Here is a 19,521-nt window from a genome sequence, read left to right as displayed (position 1 = left end):
CCTCGTAAACACTCTTTCAAGCTTCCGCAAACCAGGGGGGGAAAGTGCTGCTCTATTGCAAGAGAAGAAAAGTAATCTACGATATAAGCCATGCCTTACACTGATTCTTCCGTGCACTGTATAACGCCCGCAATGCCGCTTGGTAATGAGACAAATGAAAAAGACAAACGCGCAAGACGCAAAATGCGGAATCCTTCTATGGCTGATTGAGTGAGTGACTTGTGGCAAAGACCTTTTGAATGCAAATGTGAGAATTGAACAAAAAAGCAAAGGAACCCGCCGCTTGGGAAAAGTTAAAGGGAAAAGAGAAACAGAGAAGTGAAAACAAAAGCAAGGACGGAAAATATGTGCAAAGAAAAGGAGGGTCGCGAATGCGAAAAGTGACGGGATCCTGCCCATCGTCGAACAAACAAATGTCGAAAGCAACATAAACAGTCGAAAAGAAACGGAAATCTAGGCCAAAATGGCCAGAGTTTCCCCCGTTCTCCGTAAAACGTGCAACCTCTAGCCTTCCAGAATCTCTCTTAAGTTTTCCCAGAATCCCAAATCGTACACGTTTTCAACATCGTCAAGCTTCCAGCATCGCTGCCAGCTAGCCTCGTCGACAATACCTTCCAGTTGCGCAGGCACCTCGCGCGGCGCTTCACCGTCAGCCGTCTTGACCAGCACTTGGTGCGGCTGGTTGGGCCACTGGGCACCGGCAACTTCCTTCTTGATATCGCTAGTGATGATGGTGGTGTCCAGGTTGGGGCTACCGCTGTTGCTCTTCTCCTGGACAGGAGAAGATCCGACACTAATGGCGCTTAGCCTCCGTCCGAATTCACCGGATCGCAGACCGAACTCCGCGTAGCTATTGCTAGTGGCGCGTGCGCGAGTGTGTCCATTGTGCCTTCCGTCTCTTCCAGGGAACAGGGAACGCGGGTTGTCTACGTACCCACTTCCGTGCTGCGTACCGACGTAGACATTACCCTCACGCATCTGGTCGCGCCAGTCTGCCCACTTGCTGGATTCGTTGGTCGTCATGCCGGCCCAAACGAGGTAAATGTGGTACGAGAGTAGGCCGAGGGGCAGGGGCCAAGTGAGCGCCGCCAATAAGCCGACTCCGGTAATGCTGATGCCTCCAAATGCAATGGATTCCACCATGACCGTGTTCAAATCCTCACGGAATCCCTTCAACCTCAGAAGCCATGGCGCCCATTTGGACATCAAACCGGCGGGGAAGGCGTGATCGTAGTGCGTGAAACGGCTGTTGACCTCGGGGTACAATATCAGGATCAAGGCGAGGTAGGCTCCGTACAGCAGCAGCACCGACGTGCTAGCCAACAACGCAAGGAACCAGCGGTAGTTCTCCCGACCCAGGCAATTGTTGACCCAAACACAATGGTGGTCCGAGCGCGCGACGCATACTTTGCAGATACTGCAGTGCTTGCTACGGGCGGGCTTCGGCAGCCGGCAGGTCCGGCAGTTGTTGTTGGGGTGGAAGATGATGCGGTCGTACGGGTAGGCAGCGACTTGCTCAGCGTAGTTGGATGTCGTGACGACGGTGTTCGGGCGGGTGCGGGAGGCAAGATAGGTGAAGAGGTAGGGAAGCGGCAGCAACTCCAGAGCGATAAGGCGGTGGTACCACGGGAGCATACGCCATGATGCGTGGAGGAAGAGGCCGGCGGCTACGGAGAGAAGGCCGAGGAAGAATATCTAAGGGGTTGTCAGTCTTCCGGGAAGGCCGCCGATTGGAGGGAGGAACATACGACGACCAGGGGATGCTTCTCATGAAACAGGTAGTTGAAGGTGCAGGTGGTGTACTTGTAGATGCGACCGCCGGTGACCTTGCCGTCCAACCAACGCAAGAAGGCGGGGAAGTGGACCCATACGACGCGGTGTAGGAAGCCTATGGGCGTCTTTCTGCAGGAGTGGGTTAATGTTTCAGCCCTGCGTCCGGGGTTGGCGCGCGTGACGCACTGGGGAGGGGCACTTACCGGAAGATGGGCAAGCGGCCGAAGAAGACGGTGAAGGTCAGAAAGGAGAGGGAGAGGACGGCAATGACGATGTTGCGGAGAAGGGGTTCCATGGCCGGGAGTTGGGGGCAGAGTGAAAACAGAGGTGTAAAGGAAAAAACGATCAGTGCATAGCGCGGGGAAGCAAAAGAAGAAAGGAAAGAAGGGACTAAGAAGCAGGATTTGACAGCAAAGGAAGTTGGAAGATCAAGCTAATGGACGGCGAGGGTTGGCAATCTACTCGTACATAGGTGTGTTCGCGTCATCGGATGGCAGTGCCGCAGCCTTCCAGGCCAGGGTGCCAGTATGGGGCTCGAGCGGATAGCCTGGACCCTCCTGTCTGCCGCATCCGGTGTCCAAGGCGCCCTCACGTGCCCGCCACGGGATCCCGCGTCATCATCTCCCGCGCCCGCGTTGTTTCGCATCCGTGTCAACACCATGTCCAAGACGCGCCTCATTGTGACCACCACCAACGCCGAGCCGCCCCTCAAGGGTGACCTGTTCGCCGGCACAAAGTTCTGGGTCGCCCAGCGCTGCCCCTCGCGCCAAGACTACATCAAGAAGATCACCTACAACGGCGGCACCATCGTCCCACTCGAGAAACAAGCCGACATCCTCATCGTTGACTACCTGCGCAAGGACCTGCCCGTCAATGGCGTTTCCTATCGCCTCATCGACGACTCGCTCAAGGACGCCGAGTTTAAAGACGTCGACGACTACATCTGCGGACCGCGACACCATGTGAGGGACGTTGGTTCGATGAAACCTGCGCGTGCCGGAAGGACGCCCTTTACAACCGAAGACGACCTGCAACTCTACAAGTGGGTCAAGGATGCCGAGAACCAGGGCGCCAGGATCAAGGGCAATGAACTCTACAAGCAGCTGGAGCAGAAGGTGCGCATCGCTGGCTGAAGGCCAGCCGACCAAGGCTAACCGTCGCAGAACCCTCGTCACTCCTTCCAGTCATGGCGCGACCGCTATCTTAAAGTCCTCAGCATTAAGCCTCCTTCATCAGCTCTAGTCGACGCGAACCCTCCTCTGTCACCTCCCACTTCTGATCCACAAGCCGCACCTCAGAACTTTCCGCGACCTCGTAACAAGAGACCAAGGTCGACTGGCTCTGTGAACGAGAAGCCTTCATTATCGCAACAGGAAGGGCAGCGCGCCAAGTCAGACTCCCCGCGGCCATCAGACGAATATGCGCAAAGCCAGTCGGTACCTGCATCAGCGCACAAGACTTCTCGGGTCCTCACAGATAATTTTACGCTTCGAGAGTTCAACCGACTCCTACTCAATGCCGCGGATGTACAGAATATCCCCATTGGTCGTTACAAGGAGGCTTGGAAAGCATGGGCAAACGCATATCCTCCACATACACTCGAAACATGGAAGGGCTTTTATGAGGCCGAGGTACTGCCAGTCTGGGAAGATTTGGAAGTGGACCAAGATGTGAGGTTAGAACAATATACGAAAGCCTGGGAGGAGTGGACCGAGGCCCACGGCATTGACCAACCGATAAAAAGCTGGCTTCATTTTTATCACACACAGATTCTCCCATCATTTGCTGAACCTGTCCAGTCGGCAGAAGAAGAGGAAAACAAAGGCCCTGGTGTAAAGACGGAGGATGGTGCAGCGACTGCTCGTGACGCACAGGCCGTAGGAGAGAGCCCGAAGTCTGTAACTGAGAAAGAAACTAAACACGCAGCAAAAGCTACCTCGATTGAAACGCCGGCTGTGTCATCTGAAAAGGACCATCCTCGCCGAGCTAAAGCTTCCGATCAGCACACTAAAGATCTGGCGGATAAGAACCCAACTGAGCAAGAGCAGGCATCGTCAGCCACTCTTGGCAAGCGTCGCCGAGACGATGAAGAAGAGGAAGGCGCATCGGAAGCCGCACCTCCCCCGGCGAAAAAACGCAATCTCAGTAGCAACAACAATTCTCAAGTTCCATTTCAGACCACCCAAGAAAGTGTTGAGCAGAAGTCGCCTAAAATGGCTCGAGGTACTTCCGACGTTGCTTCGCAGGACGTGATTCAAATATCTTCGGCGGTGCCCACTTCGTCATCGTTGCAGCAGAGCTCGTCACAATCGGATTTTGAACCCGCGCAAAAAGAACAACACACCCAGGCAGTAGAGGAAGATGAAGAGCCGCTCGAGGAAGAAGAGGAAGAGGACCAGGACGTTGGGAACTCGGGAGTGTCCGAAGGGCGCATCAGGGATGTCCTTGATGGGCTCAGCAAAGAACACATCGAGGAACTTCTAAGTGTGATGAGAACTGTTCCAGCTGCACCTACGGATAAAGGCATGGATCCATTTGAAGCTGTCGTCATGCACACGGTGCACTTCTTTCAGCAGATTAACCAAGCCGACAGTCAAGCCGTATGGGACGTCGGAGACACCTTCCAAAAGATTGGCCTTATGGATCGCTTCTTAGAAACTGAGGTCGAGGTTGAGGAAGCTGAGCGTGAAGAGGATGGCAATGAGGAGGAAGCCGCAGAGGACCAGCAAGAAAAAGAAATACCCACGGAGACGGACCTCGAAGGCACCACCAAAGTAGACATCTCGCAAAGCGCTATAGCTCCAACATCCGGCCAAGAACCACCGCCAGTGCCATCGAGTACTCACGCAGCGATTACGCACTCGCAGCCACTGCATCAAGCTCAACGTCAACAGACGCCCCAACACGGACCATCAGAAGAACATGCAGAACCATCCGCTTCCACCACCCAACCCACAGGCACCCTCACCACCGACGAAGCACTCGAGACATACATCGCGACGCGGCTGGCAGCGCCCCACGCCTACACCGAGTACGCGGTCCTGAACGCGCTGCGCGCGACCAGCGCCAACGCGAGCCTGTGCGACGTCGCGCTGCGGCACATGCGGGCGCACAGCGGGGCGCTGCCGGAGATGGCGGGCGTGTGGACGGCGCGCGACGACGACTCGTTGCAGGCGGGGGGTATGGCGGCGCGGAGGGCCGAGAGGAAGCACGGGCGCGAGAGGTGCGTGGTTCGGAAGGGGTTCTTGAAGGAATGGGGGATTGCGTGAGCGAGGGGGTTGGTTGATGGGTGGGTGGAGGGAGGGAAGGTTGGATGTTTGTTTTGGGAAAGTTCGCTGGTGCTGGCTTGCACTGATAGCTCGCTCGCATGGCTGGATTATGATGATGCGGGACTGGGTCGCTGTGGCAGCGGAAGTTGCGCAGTTCATCGGTACTTACCTACCTATGCACGTTTCGCATGGCGCGCTAGCTGAGGGCATCTACGGGGCGTGTGCGCTGTGATTGCGGAGCTCTGATGTGGATGGAGATGACGTACGTTTTCGCGCTGACGTGGTTGCAAAAGGTAAGTAAAGGCCAGCTCGCTCGCATGATTGCAGTAGGTAGTTCGTTCGCTGAGGGCAGATGTCTGTTGTTTTAACCACACTACTATCCTGATATGCTCCGCATTCGTGCTTAGTGCCTTAGCCTAGCCAGCAATAGGCGGACGCATTGGCTTGCGTGTCCGTACCTCAGTCTCACCTCTTCAGTGACATTATATTGGTGGGTGTTATCTGCTGCGAGGATCTGGAGAGGTCGTAGTCTTACAGGGCACAGTGTCTGCGCCAACTCGCTCGTTTGTCTGGGCTTCTATAGTAAAGTTGACTGAGTGCGCTGAGGGTGAGGCTGACAACGCTTCACTCACCAACTCTAATGTATACATACACACCTACCACCCGCACCACCCATTCGATCTCAAGTCAGAACCTCTAGCCTAGTGTTTGCCTCAACCGACCTTTTTGAACTCGCGGCTGTTCGGGCCATGGCTATAAGACGCAGTAAAGCAGCTTCGTGTGTACGTTCGCTGTCGTTTTATGCGGATGTGGTTGTGGTTGCTGGCGGAATTAACGTCCGTCACGGTGAAACGAGATTTACTGGGAAGCGAGATGGTGATACTTGTACGGAGGAGAAGAAGAGTGCTAGTTAGGGTGTATAGAGTCTGTGCGTGCTCTAAGGCCTTTGCATCTATACTTAGGACTCGGGATAGAAGCTAGGTAAGGAATACTCTGTAGGGGCTGCTTGTATTGTTTTGTCCCCTGTCTCGCTAGACGGTGGATCTCGGTTCTCGGTGACGGACGTTATAACTTTTACTAGTTTTATTCGTTTAGAGCTATTTGGTTACTAGCGATACTGAATCATCGACAAGAAAGGATGGCTGGAGCTATAAGTTCTATTTATCTGATACTTTTTTTTTTTTTTTTTTATATTATTTTTATACCTTTATCTTTTACTTTTTTGTGATTGGTGGTACTGGTTTAGCTGATCCTGAAGAGTGAAGACGGGGTGCTGGAGCGTAGTTTTGGCGGCGTATAAAAGTAATTAGGCTAGTATTCTTGGTTATGCTTCGAGTAAGGAGTATTACAGTTTTGGTTGAAGTGGGGTTGGCGTTTTGGTGTGGTTTTGGGCGGAGAGTGCGTATGTAGGTGGTGGGGTGGTGGCGGTGGTGGTGTTTGCTATTGCTGGGTGTTGTATGTGGAGGTTAGTCTGCAATTTGAGACGGAGCATGTATAGGTAGATATATTATTGTACTTATTTTGGCTTGAGCGTGTGGTCGCTTTGCGATAGTGAGAGGGGGTCAGGAATATACTGACAACGATTATGGGGACGCATTAACAATGAAAACAAACCCAAAAATAAAAACCAGATAGTAACTACAACCCCGAAGAGACACCCAGCTCGCTGATAACTTAATACTAAGGTATTAAATACAACGCCATCCCTATCCCTACAGTCACTCACCTTTTCTTCATCCTCTGCTCTTACTTCAGTGAAGTAAACAACAAACAGCGCGCATGCCCGAGAGTAAGAGCCAAAAGCTCCAGGACACGTTTAGGTGGCGCGAGTCGTAGAGCAGGCGCAAGTCACAAGTGCGATCACAACAGTATAAATCACAAACGAGACATCCTTTATCCTTCGAAACCACTGCTCAGCATCAGACAAGCAAAGAAAGAACCAAGCACTTTAAGTAGAGAAAGAGGACGCGCTATTAATACTAATATTAACACCACCAGCACACATCCTCCAGCTCTCATTTCGAAGTTCTAGAGGTAAATAAGAGCATGTACATCACCAACGGCGCAACGCGAGCATCGTGGACTAAAACGTATAGTTTCATATCGTGAACAGCACTACACAACACAACACAGCACTATCTATCTATCCACCTACCAATCAATCAATCAATCTACGCTGGATAAAAAAACAAGTCTCCTATGCAACACGCATCCTTAACGCAAGACGGCACTCGCACGGCGCAAACACAACACGCACGCACTCACCTCACCACTCACATCACCACCACAACCAACACCACACACACGCCCCCGGCCCTCACTCTCACCTACACAGCCACAGCGCACCCCCTCCCTTCCTTTCCCTCCCCCGGCCATGGCAAGGCAGAACCTCGCCAGCCCTCGCAAGCCCACCCAAGACAACCCCAGCCCCGGGTCCAAGCAAGCACGCAAGCACGCACGCAGACGTCAGCGCCAGCATCAGCAGCAGCAGCACCACCAACAGCAGCGGCAGGCGCGGGGCGCGCGCGTTGTCAAGCCGCATTGCGCAGAAGAGTCTGGGTCTGGGGCTTGGTCTGGGGCGCAGGGGGAAATGGGGAAGATGACGAAAGCGGGGTGGATAGGAATGGGGAACGGAGCAGGGATTTGGTTGGGACTAAGGTCTGTGTGTGGTGTGTGTATGTGTGTGGGGAAGCGGGAGCGGGAGCGGGAAGCCTGCGTGCGTCGTCCTGGTGGTGCTGGTGATGGTGCTGGTGGTGATGACGTCGTTGGTGCTGGTGGTTGGTGGGGAGAGGGGGGATCGTTCCTCGGTCCATCTTTTGGTCGGGGGTGCGTGGGTGAGGCTTGCGGTGCTGTGTGGGTGGAGGAAGGGTAGGGGGAGGGAGAGGGAGCGAGGGAGCGAGGCACGGGTGTGCCCTGCCTGGCTGGCCAGGGTACGTACGTAGGTAACCAGGTTGGCGGGATCGAGGGCGAGGCCGATGAGTGTTAGGTAGGTCGACAGCATCGAAAGTGTGGATAGGCAAGTAGGTAGGTAGGCAGGTAGGCAGGCACGCGGTGGCTGGACTAGAGCGGGGCCCCAGTGTGGGGAAGCGAAGAAGGACTAAGGAAGACTCAAGTGACGATGAAACAGCAGCAACAACAACACCAACACCACCACCACCTGATGATGATGATGATGATGATGATGCCGATGATGCCAATGATGCTACACACCCGCGCAAACAAACAAAAACAATGACGCACGCGCGACCCAGCGCGCCGGGAGCCAGCCAGCCTGGCCAGCAAAGCATCAGCGCGCCCCGCAGAAAGGTGGGGACGGCAGAAAAAAACTAAGGTTGGAAAGAAGGTTGGAAGGATCGTCGAAGACGGAGAAGAAGAAGAAAAAGAAGAAGACGGAGACCTGAAACCTAGCCTTGGTCTAGAAACCCTCCCGGCATCATAGTCGTTGTTGTCGTTGTCGTCGTGATCGTGATCTACTTACTGACTGCTGACCCGCGCGCGTGGACGACAGTGGGTTGACGACCAGCCCACCACTCTCACTCCCGCATCATCAGCAGCATCATCATCGCTCGTTCGCTCTCCCTGCCACTGTCACTGCCATCCCCCTCAACATAGGTACGCACGTACGTCCATACGTGCGTACACGCTCTCTCGTGCTCGCCGTGAGCCATCACATCTCACCTCGAAAGTCTGGCCCGCGCATCCCGATCCGCGCAGCACACCCCACGCTGCACGCATCACGCTGCAGCAGCACTCAAAACGGCAAGCGGACGCAGAGCCCAGCCTCCGGCTCCACGCTCCCACACCCTTGACCTACCTACCCTACAGCGGAGCGGATAGAAGCGAGGACGTCGCGACCGCGACCGCGACCGCATTCACCATGCAAGCATCGAAGCAAGCAAGCAAGCAAGCAGTGCGCGCCCGCTCGCCCGTCCGCCCGCCCCGACCACGTCAACGCGCAAATGATGCGCCCGCCCGAAGCGTCGACGCGTCGACGATCCCACACCCACCAGACCCCCAAGCCGGCCTCGGTCGGCAATCCGGCGACGGCGACGGCGACGGCGAAGCCGTGCAAGGTAGGGGTGCGCAGCGCTCACGGCTGCAACCACAGCACCAAGTATAGGTAGGTGGAGGTGGTAGGCCGACGCAAGGCTCGACGACAGGCGGGCGGGCGCGCGTGCGTGCATGTGCGTGTGCGTGTGCGTCTGTATGTCGTCGTCGTCATCGTCATCGCCAGTGCATCCCGCGCGGGATCTGAAGGGATGGGAGGGGGCGGCCCAATCCATGGCCCTTACTTACCTACACCTTACTGCGACGACGAGCCTATTCCTACGACTGAGCCTACCACGCCCATGTCTCATCTGCCTGATTCCCCGTCAGCAAGCAAGCACCCATACATACACACGTACACATATACATACACGAGCGCCCGCCCCGTTGCCTACCCGTTGCCTCGCCCACCTACCTACTGCTCACATTCTCGCAACCAGCCTGCCCACGCTGACTTAGCCGCCACATTCGCACCCTCGCACATTCGCAACCCCCCTCCATCCACTCCCACGCGCGCACCCGCTCCTGCACGCGCGCAATGAAGTAGGTGGCTCAAGGCTCACCCCCCGCCCGCCAGCCAGCCAGCGCATGCACGCCTAGCTGTCTGGCCCTTGGCCCAGAAACAGGGAAATCCGGGCAGGCGGGCGGATCGGCGGGATCGGCGGCTCGGCGCGCGCGCAAGGGTGGAGTCAATTAGGCATGTATGTGTGTGTGTGTGTGTGGGTGGATGGGTGGTGCTGACCGCTGCGTGTGTGTGTCGCGTTGCTTTGTGTTTGTGTGTGTGTGTGTGTGTGTGTGTGTGTTGTGAGGCGGATAAGATAACTACCTACCTAGGCAAGGAGAGGGGTGCTGCCGGTGGTGTGGGGTCGTGCCGTGCCGACGTTGTGCTGTGGCAACCTATGGAGGGAGGGACGACGACCGCGACGGCGCCAATGCATGTATATACATTTATATATAGATACACACGGCCACAGAATGGACATGTATGGTTGGGCGCGATGGTGTTGCGGCGCGGCGGCAATCTGAGACCGCGACCATGTCTGAGACAGGTCGACTCGACTCGACGGGGACTCGACGAAACGACTGAAACGACAGCAACGAAACGCGGGAGCGCCAGGGAGCCGAGACGAGTGCGGCGGCGGCATAGATATTGTTGCATAGTACGGGACTGCACGACAGCGGCTAGAGAGCACTTACAGCAGTATGTAACAGCACTGTCCGCCCAACTCTAACATGCTTTTTCCCACTCCGCCGCCTTGCCCTTCCCTTCCGCTGGGTTGCTTTTTCGGCGTGTTCGGTTCCGCAGGCCCGCCGTCGCGGCGCTGGTGGCTGCGTGCTTGCGTGCTTGCTTTTGCCGAGCTTGCGGGGAGCGAGAGTGTGTTTGCTTCGCGTGTTTGCTTGTTTGCGCCCGTCGACGTCGCCGCCGCGCTGGTGTAGGTAGTAGTTAGGTGGTGCAAAACACGGCCCCGATCTCAGCGAAGAGCTTGGACGCGTCCCCATCGGCTGGGCGATCTGCCTTGCTACCTACGCCATGCCACCACCAATCTGCATGCAGTCAGTCAGTCAGACAGTCAGACAGACAGCGAGGTACTCTAGTCAGACGGGCGCGCAAAAAACACGGCAAGGCAGACAGGCGGGCAGAGAAATCTCGGTGGTGCGCGCGTGTCAGTCAGTCGGCGACACCACCGCAAACGACCTTGGAAGCGGACGGGGGGCCAGGAAAAGCAGGCAACCGAATCCTCTGACCTCGTTCTCCGGCGCGCGTGCTCCTACACGCTCACACCGGCGGCGGCGCCGGCGGTGGCGGGCGCGGATGGGTCTGCCTGCCCGTGAGTCCCCATTTCGTCCCATTGCTCCATCACACCGCCGCCGGCGGCGCATGGACGGGGGCAAGCCATGCCATGCTGACGAGCCGACTAGGTAGCTAGCTAGTACTCGCACTGAGTCGATGACGCCGGGCAGCCGTCGACGTCGTTGTCTATGACGCCCGCTTCGCAACGGCGCCGGGTTGTCTGTGCGCCTCGCTGCTTGTGCCTTGCCCTGCCTTGGGCCGGGAAGCTGGTGCGCCGACGCTTCTGGCTGGCGCAAGGCGCGCGGACGGACGTAGCTACGGTAATCGGTAGTAGCCGCACTGTTCCTAGGCGTTTCAGGTTTTTTTAGGCTGCGATCTGGCGGCGTGGCAGATTGGGGTGGGAGCGTGCCGAGTTGTTTACTTTGGTACCTGCCTATTCGGGCCAGGTCGAGGTTTGGGTCGGTTTGGACTGTAGCGGCGACGACGACGACGGAGAAGAGAAGCAAACAAGCAACGCAGCAGCGCAACGGCACGCGTGCTGCTGCGGGGGACGGCGACGCTGAAGTACACACGCTCTCTCTCTACCTCTCCCTACCTACCTATTCTTGCCAGCGTGCCTATTTCCCGACCTGCCTGCCTGCCTGCTCGTCTGCAGACATACGTACAGATGACTGCCAGCGCAAACAAGCAGCTGCGGTGCCCACCCCAACGTCCGCCACACCGGACACCGCACAGCACAGCAGCGCAGCACAGGCACGCACAATCCGGCGGCGTCTCCCAGCTAGCTGCGCGGCCACGCATCACCGTCCCACAGCGTCGTGAGCATTACGATTACGGGTGGGCGTGTGCGACGGCACCGTTTGCCGCGGTCCCTACCTAAGCCTAAGCATGGAAGTAAACACAACACACACACGCGCGCACGCACGAGTCCGCCCGCCCGCCGCGCCGCGCCCGCCTGACTCGCGCGGCCTAGACCTGCGTCTGGAGCCTGAGCCTGAGCCTGAGCTGGAGTTGGAGCCAAGAAGACGTCCGTAGTTGATAGTACGCAGACCTGGGCAGACAGGGTAGCTGCCAGGGCTGCAGCAGCCCTGCCTTTTTGCCCTGCATGATGATTGACAGCCAGTAGCCACGCTGGCCGGTGGTCGGTGGTCGATGGTCTGACAGCCGTTGCTTTGGCCCAGGATCATGATGGACCAAGGGCAGCGTAATCCGTAGGTACTCACTCTAAGTGGGCAAGACGTGGCTCGCGGGGGCCGTGGATGGCCGTTTTGCATTTGCGCGTGGTAGTGAGAGTGCCAGAGTGCCCGCGCAATGCCACCCACCGTTGCTACGGGCGAAAACACCGACACGGACACCGACGAGACGATGGATGAAGAGCGGGTTAGGCTGGGCCCGCTTCCCTCGCGGGCGGAATCCTCTTCCTCTTCCTCTGCGTGCTACAACACCGCCTTGCCTTGCATGACATGCGCAGCCCGCACCGCCAACCCTCCGTGCCACAGCTATCTACAGATCCACTATCCCGCCTGCAACCCAACAAAAGCAGGCACCTAGGTAGGCTCGGCCGACTTGCGACAAGCCCCCAATCCCCAGCCCTATACGCGACCGACATCCCGAGCGCCTCCGAGCCCGACTCTTCCCGTGCCTACCTAACTGCCTACAACAACACCCGTCGGCCGTGCGTGATATGTATGCTGCATAGCCACACACACACACACCCACCCACCTATCCGCCACCCCGCCCCCGCGCACACGCCCACTCGCGCCGCTCGCACGTCCATCACTAGATATCTAATCCGTACTTCTCCGCTCGACGTAGGATGTGCAAAGCAAACCGGCACCTGTGTGTGTGTGCGCGCTCGAAACGTCCGTAAGCACTGCTCTGCACTGCTCTGCACGCACGCACGCACGCACGCCCACTGCACCGCCGCTCTGCCTTGTCGCAGCGTAGGTAGGTAGGTGTAGGAGTCATTGGGAGTAGGAGTATGACGGACCTACCTAGGTGCGCAAGGCGGCGCCATCTCCGCGGCGCCCGCGGGGAGCAAACAAGCACGCAGGGCAGCAGGGCGGGTCCCGAGGCAGCGCACCACAGCGCACCGCACCGCACCGCACCGCCAGAGAGGCGACGGCGACATCTATCGACCGCGAAAACATAGACGCGGGTTACGGATACGGGCGCGCCACTCTATTCTTTTCTCTGCTAACCTACCTTCGTCCGCTCTGCCTCCCAGAGCAGACCCATATGCGCGTACGCGCGTATACCAGTCCAGAAACGCAATGCGTGCTCGTCATCGTAGTGCTGGTCGGAGGCAAAAGGCACGCCACGCGGATGTGCTGGGGTTCGGTGCGGAAGAAAAACTAAAAATTGGAAGCGCGCTCACGAGACGACGGCGGCGGCTAGGAGAGGGGGGGAGGGGGGGGGAGAAAAGAGAGAGGGAGCGAGGGAGCGAGCAGCAATATTAGGGCTAATACTAAAGATAAGGTTAAAAAGAGAAGAAGAGGAAAAAGTAAGGAAAAAGAAAAGGACGGAGTATTGGCTAGAGTATTGGCTGGAAAAATGATACTTACGAACGGCAGAAACAACAACAAAGTTAACTCAACTCAACTCAACTCAACTCAACTCAAGCATTCATCCGTTCATTCACACAACCACACAACTACACTACCAAAGCAAGACACGATCAAGCTAGATATTACACATTACTATTACTTATTACTACTACTGCGCAGATTAAACTACTAAGCTACTAAGCAAGCTACTATAACTATAAAAAGTAGACATGTCGTTGTGGTCGCAGCATCGCTCGCGCGAAACCGCCCCAGCAGCAGCAACACCAGTCGTCTGTCCACGAAATTTTCCCTCGCCCTCGCGTCTCGTGTCTCATGTCTCAGGCAGCCACATTGGCAGGGCAAGAAAAGCCAAAAGCCAAAAGCCAAAGGAGCAGCAAGCGCGGCGGCGCGAACCGTCGGCCCCAAAAACCCACTGCAAAGCGCGAACCCAACCCAACCCAACCCTTGCCCCCAAACCCCCAAAACCCTCAGCAAGCGCCATGGCGATTCGCTCTCGGCTTCCCCGCCTGCCCGCCCCCAAGGCCCCAACAACCTAGGCGGGCACCCTGCCTTGCCCCGCACGGTCCTGGTCGTCGCGAATCGTCGCGAGCCCAATCCCAATCCCAAACCAAAATATTGAGGGCATGGTTGGTTGGGTGGACGAGTTGCGAGGTGTGACCAGAGGCTGAGAGCGAAAAATGACACCGTGGTGATGGTGCACAGGCGCAGCGCACCAAGGCAGGGCAAGACGGACAGACATGACAGGGCAAGGCAAGGCAAGGACAGACAAGATATGCAGGAAAAATTTTCTTTTTTTTCTTTCTTTCTTTCTTTCTTTCTTTCGGCCGCGGCCGTGGAAGTCTGACTGATAGGTAGGGTATCTAGGTAGGAAGGTAGAGGAAAAGCCAGTGCGCGCGATCTGCACTGCACTGCAGCGAGCTAGTTGCTTGCTGTAGACCCTGGCATCGCGACAACGACGACAAAATGGTGGTGGTGGTGCTCGCCGTCCCCCACGGTATACGGCGCCCAGCGCAAAAGCGCAAGGAACCCCCGTCGCGCGTCGGGCAGCGCCAGCGCGCGCCCACGGTGCTGACCGGTGCCAGGGAAGCGCTTCCCAGCGCCCGCCCCCGCGTCTTTCTGGCTGACGCTGTGGCTGGCCCTGCGTTTTTGCGCCCACTATTAATTTTTTTTTTTTTTTTTTCTCGCGTTCGCTCTTGTTGCGAGCGAGCGAGCGTGCGTGCCCTACTAGGGAAGGCTCGGAAAGGATGCAGGCGCTGCCCGCCTGCCGCTTCCTTCTCGGTCGAAACGGTGCGCGCCCCGCCCGCGGCTGGGCGCGTGCGCCCGGGCTGTTCGGCCCAACGCTGCTGCTGCTGCTGCTGCTGCTGTTGCTTGTTGCTTGCTTCGTTTAGGTGCTGCACCCTCCTGTGGGTGTGCAAGAACCGACTCGAGACGCAAGAAAATTTCCCCAATCGCGCCGATTCTTTGGGGGTTGGGTTGGGTGGGTTGCGTGCCACACCCCCCGGTCCCCTGGTCGCTCGCGTGAGCGCCCGCCGCTCTCTTCCACCCACAGCCTCCCATCATGTGTGGTTGGGTGGTGGGTCGGTGGGTGGTGGGTTGGGTGAGGATGATGCATTGCATGAACGCGCGTGACGTTATGGTTATGACTGATGGTGGTGTGGTGCTGAACTGGATGATGGGATCGAAAACGCATCAACAGAGAACACACAACAAATTATTGCCCGCGGGGCCGTTCAGCGGTAGTAGCCCGAGGAGCGGTGCTCGCGGATATCCCTGTGCGAGGGCTCGCGCACCTCGACGTGGTACTTGGAGTAGGCGCGGCGCTGCTCAGCGACGTCGGCCTCGTACAGCGAGCCGCGCTTGGTCTTGGAGTGCGAGACTTCGACGAGCGAGCGGACGGGCCAGTCGACCATCTCGCGATGCTCGGCGCGGTGCTTGCGGGGCGTCGTCGTCGTTGCCGTGGGCACCTCCTCGACGTGAACGACCGTCGCCTGCACCGGCTTGTGCTGTTGCTTGGGGCGTTCGGGCAGGCGGGGCGCGACGGGGTAGCTCTTGTCCATTGAAACGAAGCGGCGGCGGTGCCTCATGGCACGCTCGACTGCGCGCAGCAGGCCGCGGGCCTCCTCGTAGCTCGGCGAGATCTCGATGCGCACCATGTGCCAGTCGTCGCCGGTGCTGCAGATCTGGCCGTCCTTGCGCATGTACAGGCAGCGGGCGATGGCCTGGGCGAAGCGGTGGCCGTCCTCGCAAAGCTGGCCGCCCGTCTTGTGCACCTCGTAGGGGTTGCGGCACGCCGCGCAGTTGCGGGCGTGCATCTCGAAGTCGTACAGGGCCCAGCTCTCGGCGATGCTGGCAGGGCGCGAGATGCCGGTGATTTCGCCCTCGGCGAAGCCCACACTCTTGCGGGCGTGGGCCTTGTTGGTCTTGGTGTGGATGATGGTCGGCATGGCGACGGACTGTCTGTGGAAGGAAGGCATGCCGGAGTGAGGAGAGGAGGGTTTGAGGATGGGTTTAATTAAGGGAGCCAAGGCGACTCAGGTTGGTGAGGGTTGTGATAGCAGACCAGTTGTAATGAGTGAGAGTGAGAAGAGAGTCGGACCGGTCAGTTGGGTTATGTTTGGGAAAGAGGTTGGGTTGGAATGGTTCGGGGGGAGTTGGGATGGGATGTTGGCGAGTATATGTATTTGCGCGGGCTTGTATAGACCCATGTTGATGCCTTGCGATGGCGTAGGGGAAAGGTCGCATCCCTGTACCCCAGTCGCGTCGGTGCCGATCATGCGCACCGGAGCTGCATGCGCGTCGCCATTGGCCGCGGCGTCTGCGAAACGGGAAGGTTGACTGGGGCCGGTGGCGCTGGCTGTGCCCGCGGGCGGTGGGCGTAGGGCATGCCAGAGCACAGCCGCAGCCGTGATCTTGCCGTCTGGCCCGTTTGTCCCGCGTCGTCATGCCCCGTTTGCTGTTCTTTATTGCTTCACCCACCGAGCCAGACTGCGGGAGCGAGGGATGGGCGCGGGAGGGCGTGCGCACCTCCACCCCTCTGTTCGAGAATGTCGGCCAGCTCAGAGAGGGTGCAGAAACTATGGAGTCGCAGTGCTGACCGGTTTCCACCATCGACCACCGCTCAATCGGGCTAGCCGTGCATCACTCAGCGAGCTTTGTTGCCCACGCACCATTGCTCGCCCCTGGCAAAGGTCGAGACTCGCTGCATTTGACCGGTCGCAGCTGCCGACTCATCTGACGGCCTTTCGCTCCTTCTTCTGTACAATTTTCTGTCTGTTGTTGCATCTGCACGTCGCGCGTCGTCCCTCCAACCAACTCCCTCGGCCGACTACTGCAAGCACAGCCTGCCTGTCAACCACTCGATCTCTGACGTCAAAGCCAGCCCTGCTCTCTGCCGCGGTCCGACTGCGCCCGTTTGGTCTACCGCCTTCCGCTTCCCGTACCGCCTTATCGGCCGAAATTGGAGACCGTTGCTGTTGGCCATCCCCACCTCGATCTCACTACGCAATCTTTCTTCTGACGTCGGGCTGATGAGATCTGGCTGCGCGGCCCTGGCCCTGCGCCATATCCTGAAGCAATGAAGAACCATCTTTTTTCATTAAAATCACAGTTCTCGACCTTGCCAGGCCCGCGCTAGCCCTCAAATCCCGCGACTTGGGCGCCAACAATGGCAATAGGCTTCTTTACCCGACGGGACTTGGTGGCCTTTCCGTGCGACCTGCTCCCATTGCGGCACTCATCGACGATTTGCATCCAGCATCTGCGCGTCTCACATCCCAGAAGAGATCCAGGCCGTGGCCCGCCGGATTGTCTCAGACCAGGAAAAAACGTGGGATGCACGCCGTGCAACCCGGCATCCCGGCGCTGCGGGCGGAGGAGTGCCACCATCTCGGCTGCAGCCGCCTCACCCCAACAGGCCTGGACATAATCGGTTTTGCGAGGGAAAAAGACATTTGTCGCGCCGCGGCTGGCTTTGCGATGCCCGCGGCAGTCTGTTGCAGGGCCCCCGGCCGTGTGACGTTTGCCGACGCGAGAAGGAATATTATGTACCAGCGCCATGGCTGCGCGCGCAGGGCAGTCGACGCCTGACTGGTGCAGGCTCCCTTGCTGGAGGCGCGGCTGGCTGCATATATCCACCCACTGTATCGCGAGATGAGCACGCGCTCGCAGCAACCTCTGCGAAGCTCATGTATGAAAACGAGCCGGCTTGCATCGCATGCGCGCCATCGAGGCCCGTCTTGTCGCCTCATTCTCGCGCGTCCGCCATCGCGATTTTGCTTCCGCCGCGCATCCGCCCTCTCCAATTCGCCGTGAAGAATGGTGGTTCGATCCGATCTCTCCTGGCACCGCAGGTCCTAGGTTCGTGCGACGGTGATGTGTCGAGGTGGCGCGCTTCGATCGCCGCTGCATGCTCGCAAGGCTTGCTCAACCTTCTTTCGTTTCGAGAATCTTTCCCGTTTGTGGTGTGATATAGCTGGACAACAAACACCTTGATCTACAAGGCATGGCATTAGCCGCAAGCCGCGTCGGCACGTCTAAACAACACATCACGACTACAAGCCGCCTTGCGTCTGTGGTTACCTGTGGCGACTGTAAGCTTGCTCGCGCCCGTCTGTTGTTGTCGGTGAGCCGCCGCCCATTTTCTCACCTACATGCTTTACAAGCAAGAAGCAAGCCCGACTCGGCCGCAGCAGCAGCCGCAGCAGCAAACAGCAATGGAAGTAGCAGGTAAAAGCGACAGCAGCAGAGACGCTGCCACGCTCGCTCGCTATCGCTCACCCACAGCCGTCGTCCGCGCTTGTCTGCACCGCAGCGCATACCGCTAGGTCTTGTCGGCGCAGCGGCGCTAAAGCACACGGCACACGTCCAATTCGTCCGCCATTCCGACCATGAGAAATCACAACACCCCTGGGGTCGCCCTTTGCTGCGGCGCTCCGCTCCAAGCCTCCAATCCAGACCATCCGCGTCTGGCTCGCGTTGGCCCAGGCAACAGTCAGTCGTTGTGCCAAGGCGTGTGTTCTCGCGCCCGTCTAGACTCGGATTCGACTCGACTCGACTCAGACCCGGCGGCAGGTGGTGTGGTGGTGATGTTGGAGCGCAGAGTCTCTCACCGCTCTCGTGTCGCGCTTCCCCTCCCTATCTCCGGCGCGGGCAAGCGCGCGCGCGCGCGCTCCGGGCGGTCCCAGCCCCTGCCCCGGCCCTGGAACGGCTGCTTGCTTGCTTGCGTGCTGGCGTACGTGGGTGCTGGCAGGCTGTTCCTACAGTACGAGCTCTTTCTGGTGTTTCTCCTCCTGCGTGCGCTTTCAGGCGGATGATCGGCCTAGCTAGCTAGGCAGGTTGGTCGCGCCGCTCGCGCGCGCGCGCTCGGCCCTGGCTATGGCTTGCCGTGCCGTGCCGGGTGATCGTCAGGCGCGCCTGCACTGCACGCACGACCGCGCGGCCGCGCAGGTGTGCTGGTACGCGCGGATCTCCGGATGGGGGTGCTGCCTTGGTGGGTGGGTGGGTGGCTGCGGGTTGCCGAGGCGGACGACCGGGCGCGGGAGGATCTGGCGCCTTTTTGCGTTCTCGGCTGCTGCTGCTGCTGCTGCTGCTCTGCGGCATGCGGTAGGCGGGCCCGTGGCCGGTACAGTAGCCCGTGTCCTCCTTTTTGGGGGGGTTGCGGGTGCTGTGTAGCGGCTTTCCATCTTTTTGGTGCCTCGGCTCGCGTTGTTGTGCTGTGCTGTGGTGTGAGAATGGAGAGGGCTGTGAGGCGGGCGGTTGATTGGGTGGGTGGGCGCTGCGAGCTGCTTACCTACTTACTGTTGCTTTGCTTCGAGTGCTGTGATGAGATGGGTTGGGTAAGCGGGTGGTTTGTGGTGGGTGTGTGTGTGGATGGGGTGATGGGGTCCGGAAGAAAGGTAGGTGTGTTAGTGTGTTGGTGAGTAGTGCGGAGGGGAGTCGTTAGATAGGTAAGTCCGTGAGTGAGTGCGTGAGTGAGTGAACTGAGCCAGCCAGCAAAGTTAGGTACCTAGCAGGTAAGAGAGAGAGATAGCGAGCGAGAGAGTGTGTGTGTGCACAGCACGACTCACATTTTTT

The 19,521-nt window shown here is 58.3% G+C and overlaps 7 protein-coding genes across 7 annotated transcripts; 3 read left to right on the top strand and 4 right to left on the bottom strand.

The window, feature by feature from the left end:
- Positions 1-504: 504 nt before the first annotated feature.
- Positions 505-2,068, bottom strand: K452DRAFT_300486 (uncharacterized protein; the record flags this gene model as incomplete). The annotated part of the gene is made up of 3 exons (XM_033542337.1): positions 505-1,695; positions 1,749-1,902; positions 1,977-2,068. 3 exons carry the CDS (start codon positions 2,066-2,068, stop codon positions 505-507), a joined length of 1,437 nt encoding a protein of 478 aa, XP_033395165.1.
- Positions 2,069-2,432: 364 nt separating this feature from the next.
- K452DRAFT_232519 (uncharacterized protein) lies at positions 2,433-3,143 on the top strand (the record flags this gene model as incomplete). The annotated part of the gene is made up of 2 exons (XM_033537234.1): positions 2,433-2,888; positions 2,937-3,143. Coding segments are annotated over 2 exons (663 nt in total), but the record flags the coding sequence as incomplete, so codon positions are not given.
- A 4,222-nt stretch (positions 3,144-7,365) lies between these two features.
- On the bottom strand, positions 7,366-7,584 carry K452DRAFT_290007 (uncharacterized protein; the record flags this gene model as incomplete). Its single annotated transcript, XM_033540928.1, has 1 exon — positions 7,366-7,584. One exon carries the CDS (start codon positions 7,582-7,584, stop codon positions 7,366-7,368), a length of 219 nt encoding a protein of 72 aa, XP_033395163.1.
- A 1,624-nt stretch (positions 7,585-9,208) lies between these two features.
- K452DRAFT_290005 (uncharacterized protein) lies at positions 9,209-9,724 on the top strand. Its single transcript, XM_033540927.1, has 2 exons — positions 9,209-9,404; positions 9,461-9,724. The coding sequence occupies exons 1-2, from the start codon at positions 9,324-9,326 to the stop codon at positions 9,629-9,631; spliced, it is 252 nt and encodes an 83-aa protein (XP_033395162.1). The 5' UTR covers positions 9,209-9,323; the 3' UTR covers positions 9,632-9,724.
- Positions 9,725-15,179: 5,455 nt separating this feature from the next.
- K452DRAFT_300483 (uncharacterized protein) lies at positions 15,180-15,893 on the bottom strand (the record flags this gene model as incomplete). The annotated part of the gene is made up of 1 exon (XM_033542336.1): positions 15,180-15,893. The coding sequence occupies one exon, from the start codon at positions 15,891-15,893 to the stop codon at positions 15,180-15,182; it is 714 nt and encodes a 237-aa protein (XP_033395161.1).
- A 2,123-nt stretch (positions 15,894-18,016) lies between these two features.
- K452DRAFT_77533 (uncharacterized protein) lies at positions 18,017-18,841 on the top strand. The gene has a single exon (XM_033547125.1). It carries the CDS (start codon positions 18,336-18,338, stop codon positions 18,759-18,761), a length of 426 nt encoding a protein of 141 aa, XP_033395160.1. The 5' UTR covers positions 18,017-18,335; the 3' UTR covers positions 18,762-18,841.
- K452DRAFT_290002 (uncharacterized protein) lies at positions 18,371-19,521 on the bottom strand. Its single transcript, XM_033540926.1, has one exon. It carries the CDS (start codon positions 19,128-19,130, stop codon positions 18,852-18,854), a length of 279 nt encoding a protein of 92 aa, XP_033395159.1. The 5' UTR covers positions 19,131-19,521; the 3' UTR covers positions 18,371-18,851.

Source organism: Aplosporella prunicola, assembly GCF_010093885.1.
Source record: "Aplosporella prunicola CBS 121167 unplaced genomic scaffold K452scaffold_20, whole genome shotgun sequence".
Classification (NCBI taxonomy): Eukaryota; Fungi; Ascomycota; class Dothideomycetes; order Botryosphaeriales; family Aplosporellaceae; genus Aplosporella; species Aplosporella prunicola.
Note: the sequence above shows the minus strand (reverse complement) of the source record. Positions and strands in the feature narration are given on the sequence as shown.

Excerpts from the sequence above, each read along its gene's own strand:
- K452DRAFT_290005 (XM_033540927.1), top strand. The coding sequence starts at position 9,324 with ATGGCCCTTACTTACCTACACCTTACTGCGACGACGAGCCTATTCCTA. Across the intron at positions 9,405-9,460 it reads CACGCCCATGTCTCATCTGC|ACGAGCGCCCGCCCCGTTGC; the intron begins CTGATTCCCCGT and ends ACATATACATAC.
- K452DRAFT_77533 (XM_033547125.1), top strand. The coding sequence starts at position 18,336 with ATGAGAAATCACAACACCCCTGGGGTCGCCCTTTGCTGCGGCGCTCCG.
- K452DRAFT_290002 (XM_033540926.1), bottom strand. The coding sequence starts at position 19,130 with ATGGAAAGCCGCTACACAGCACCCGCAACCCCCCCAAAAAGGAGGACA.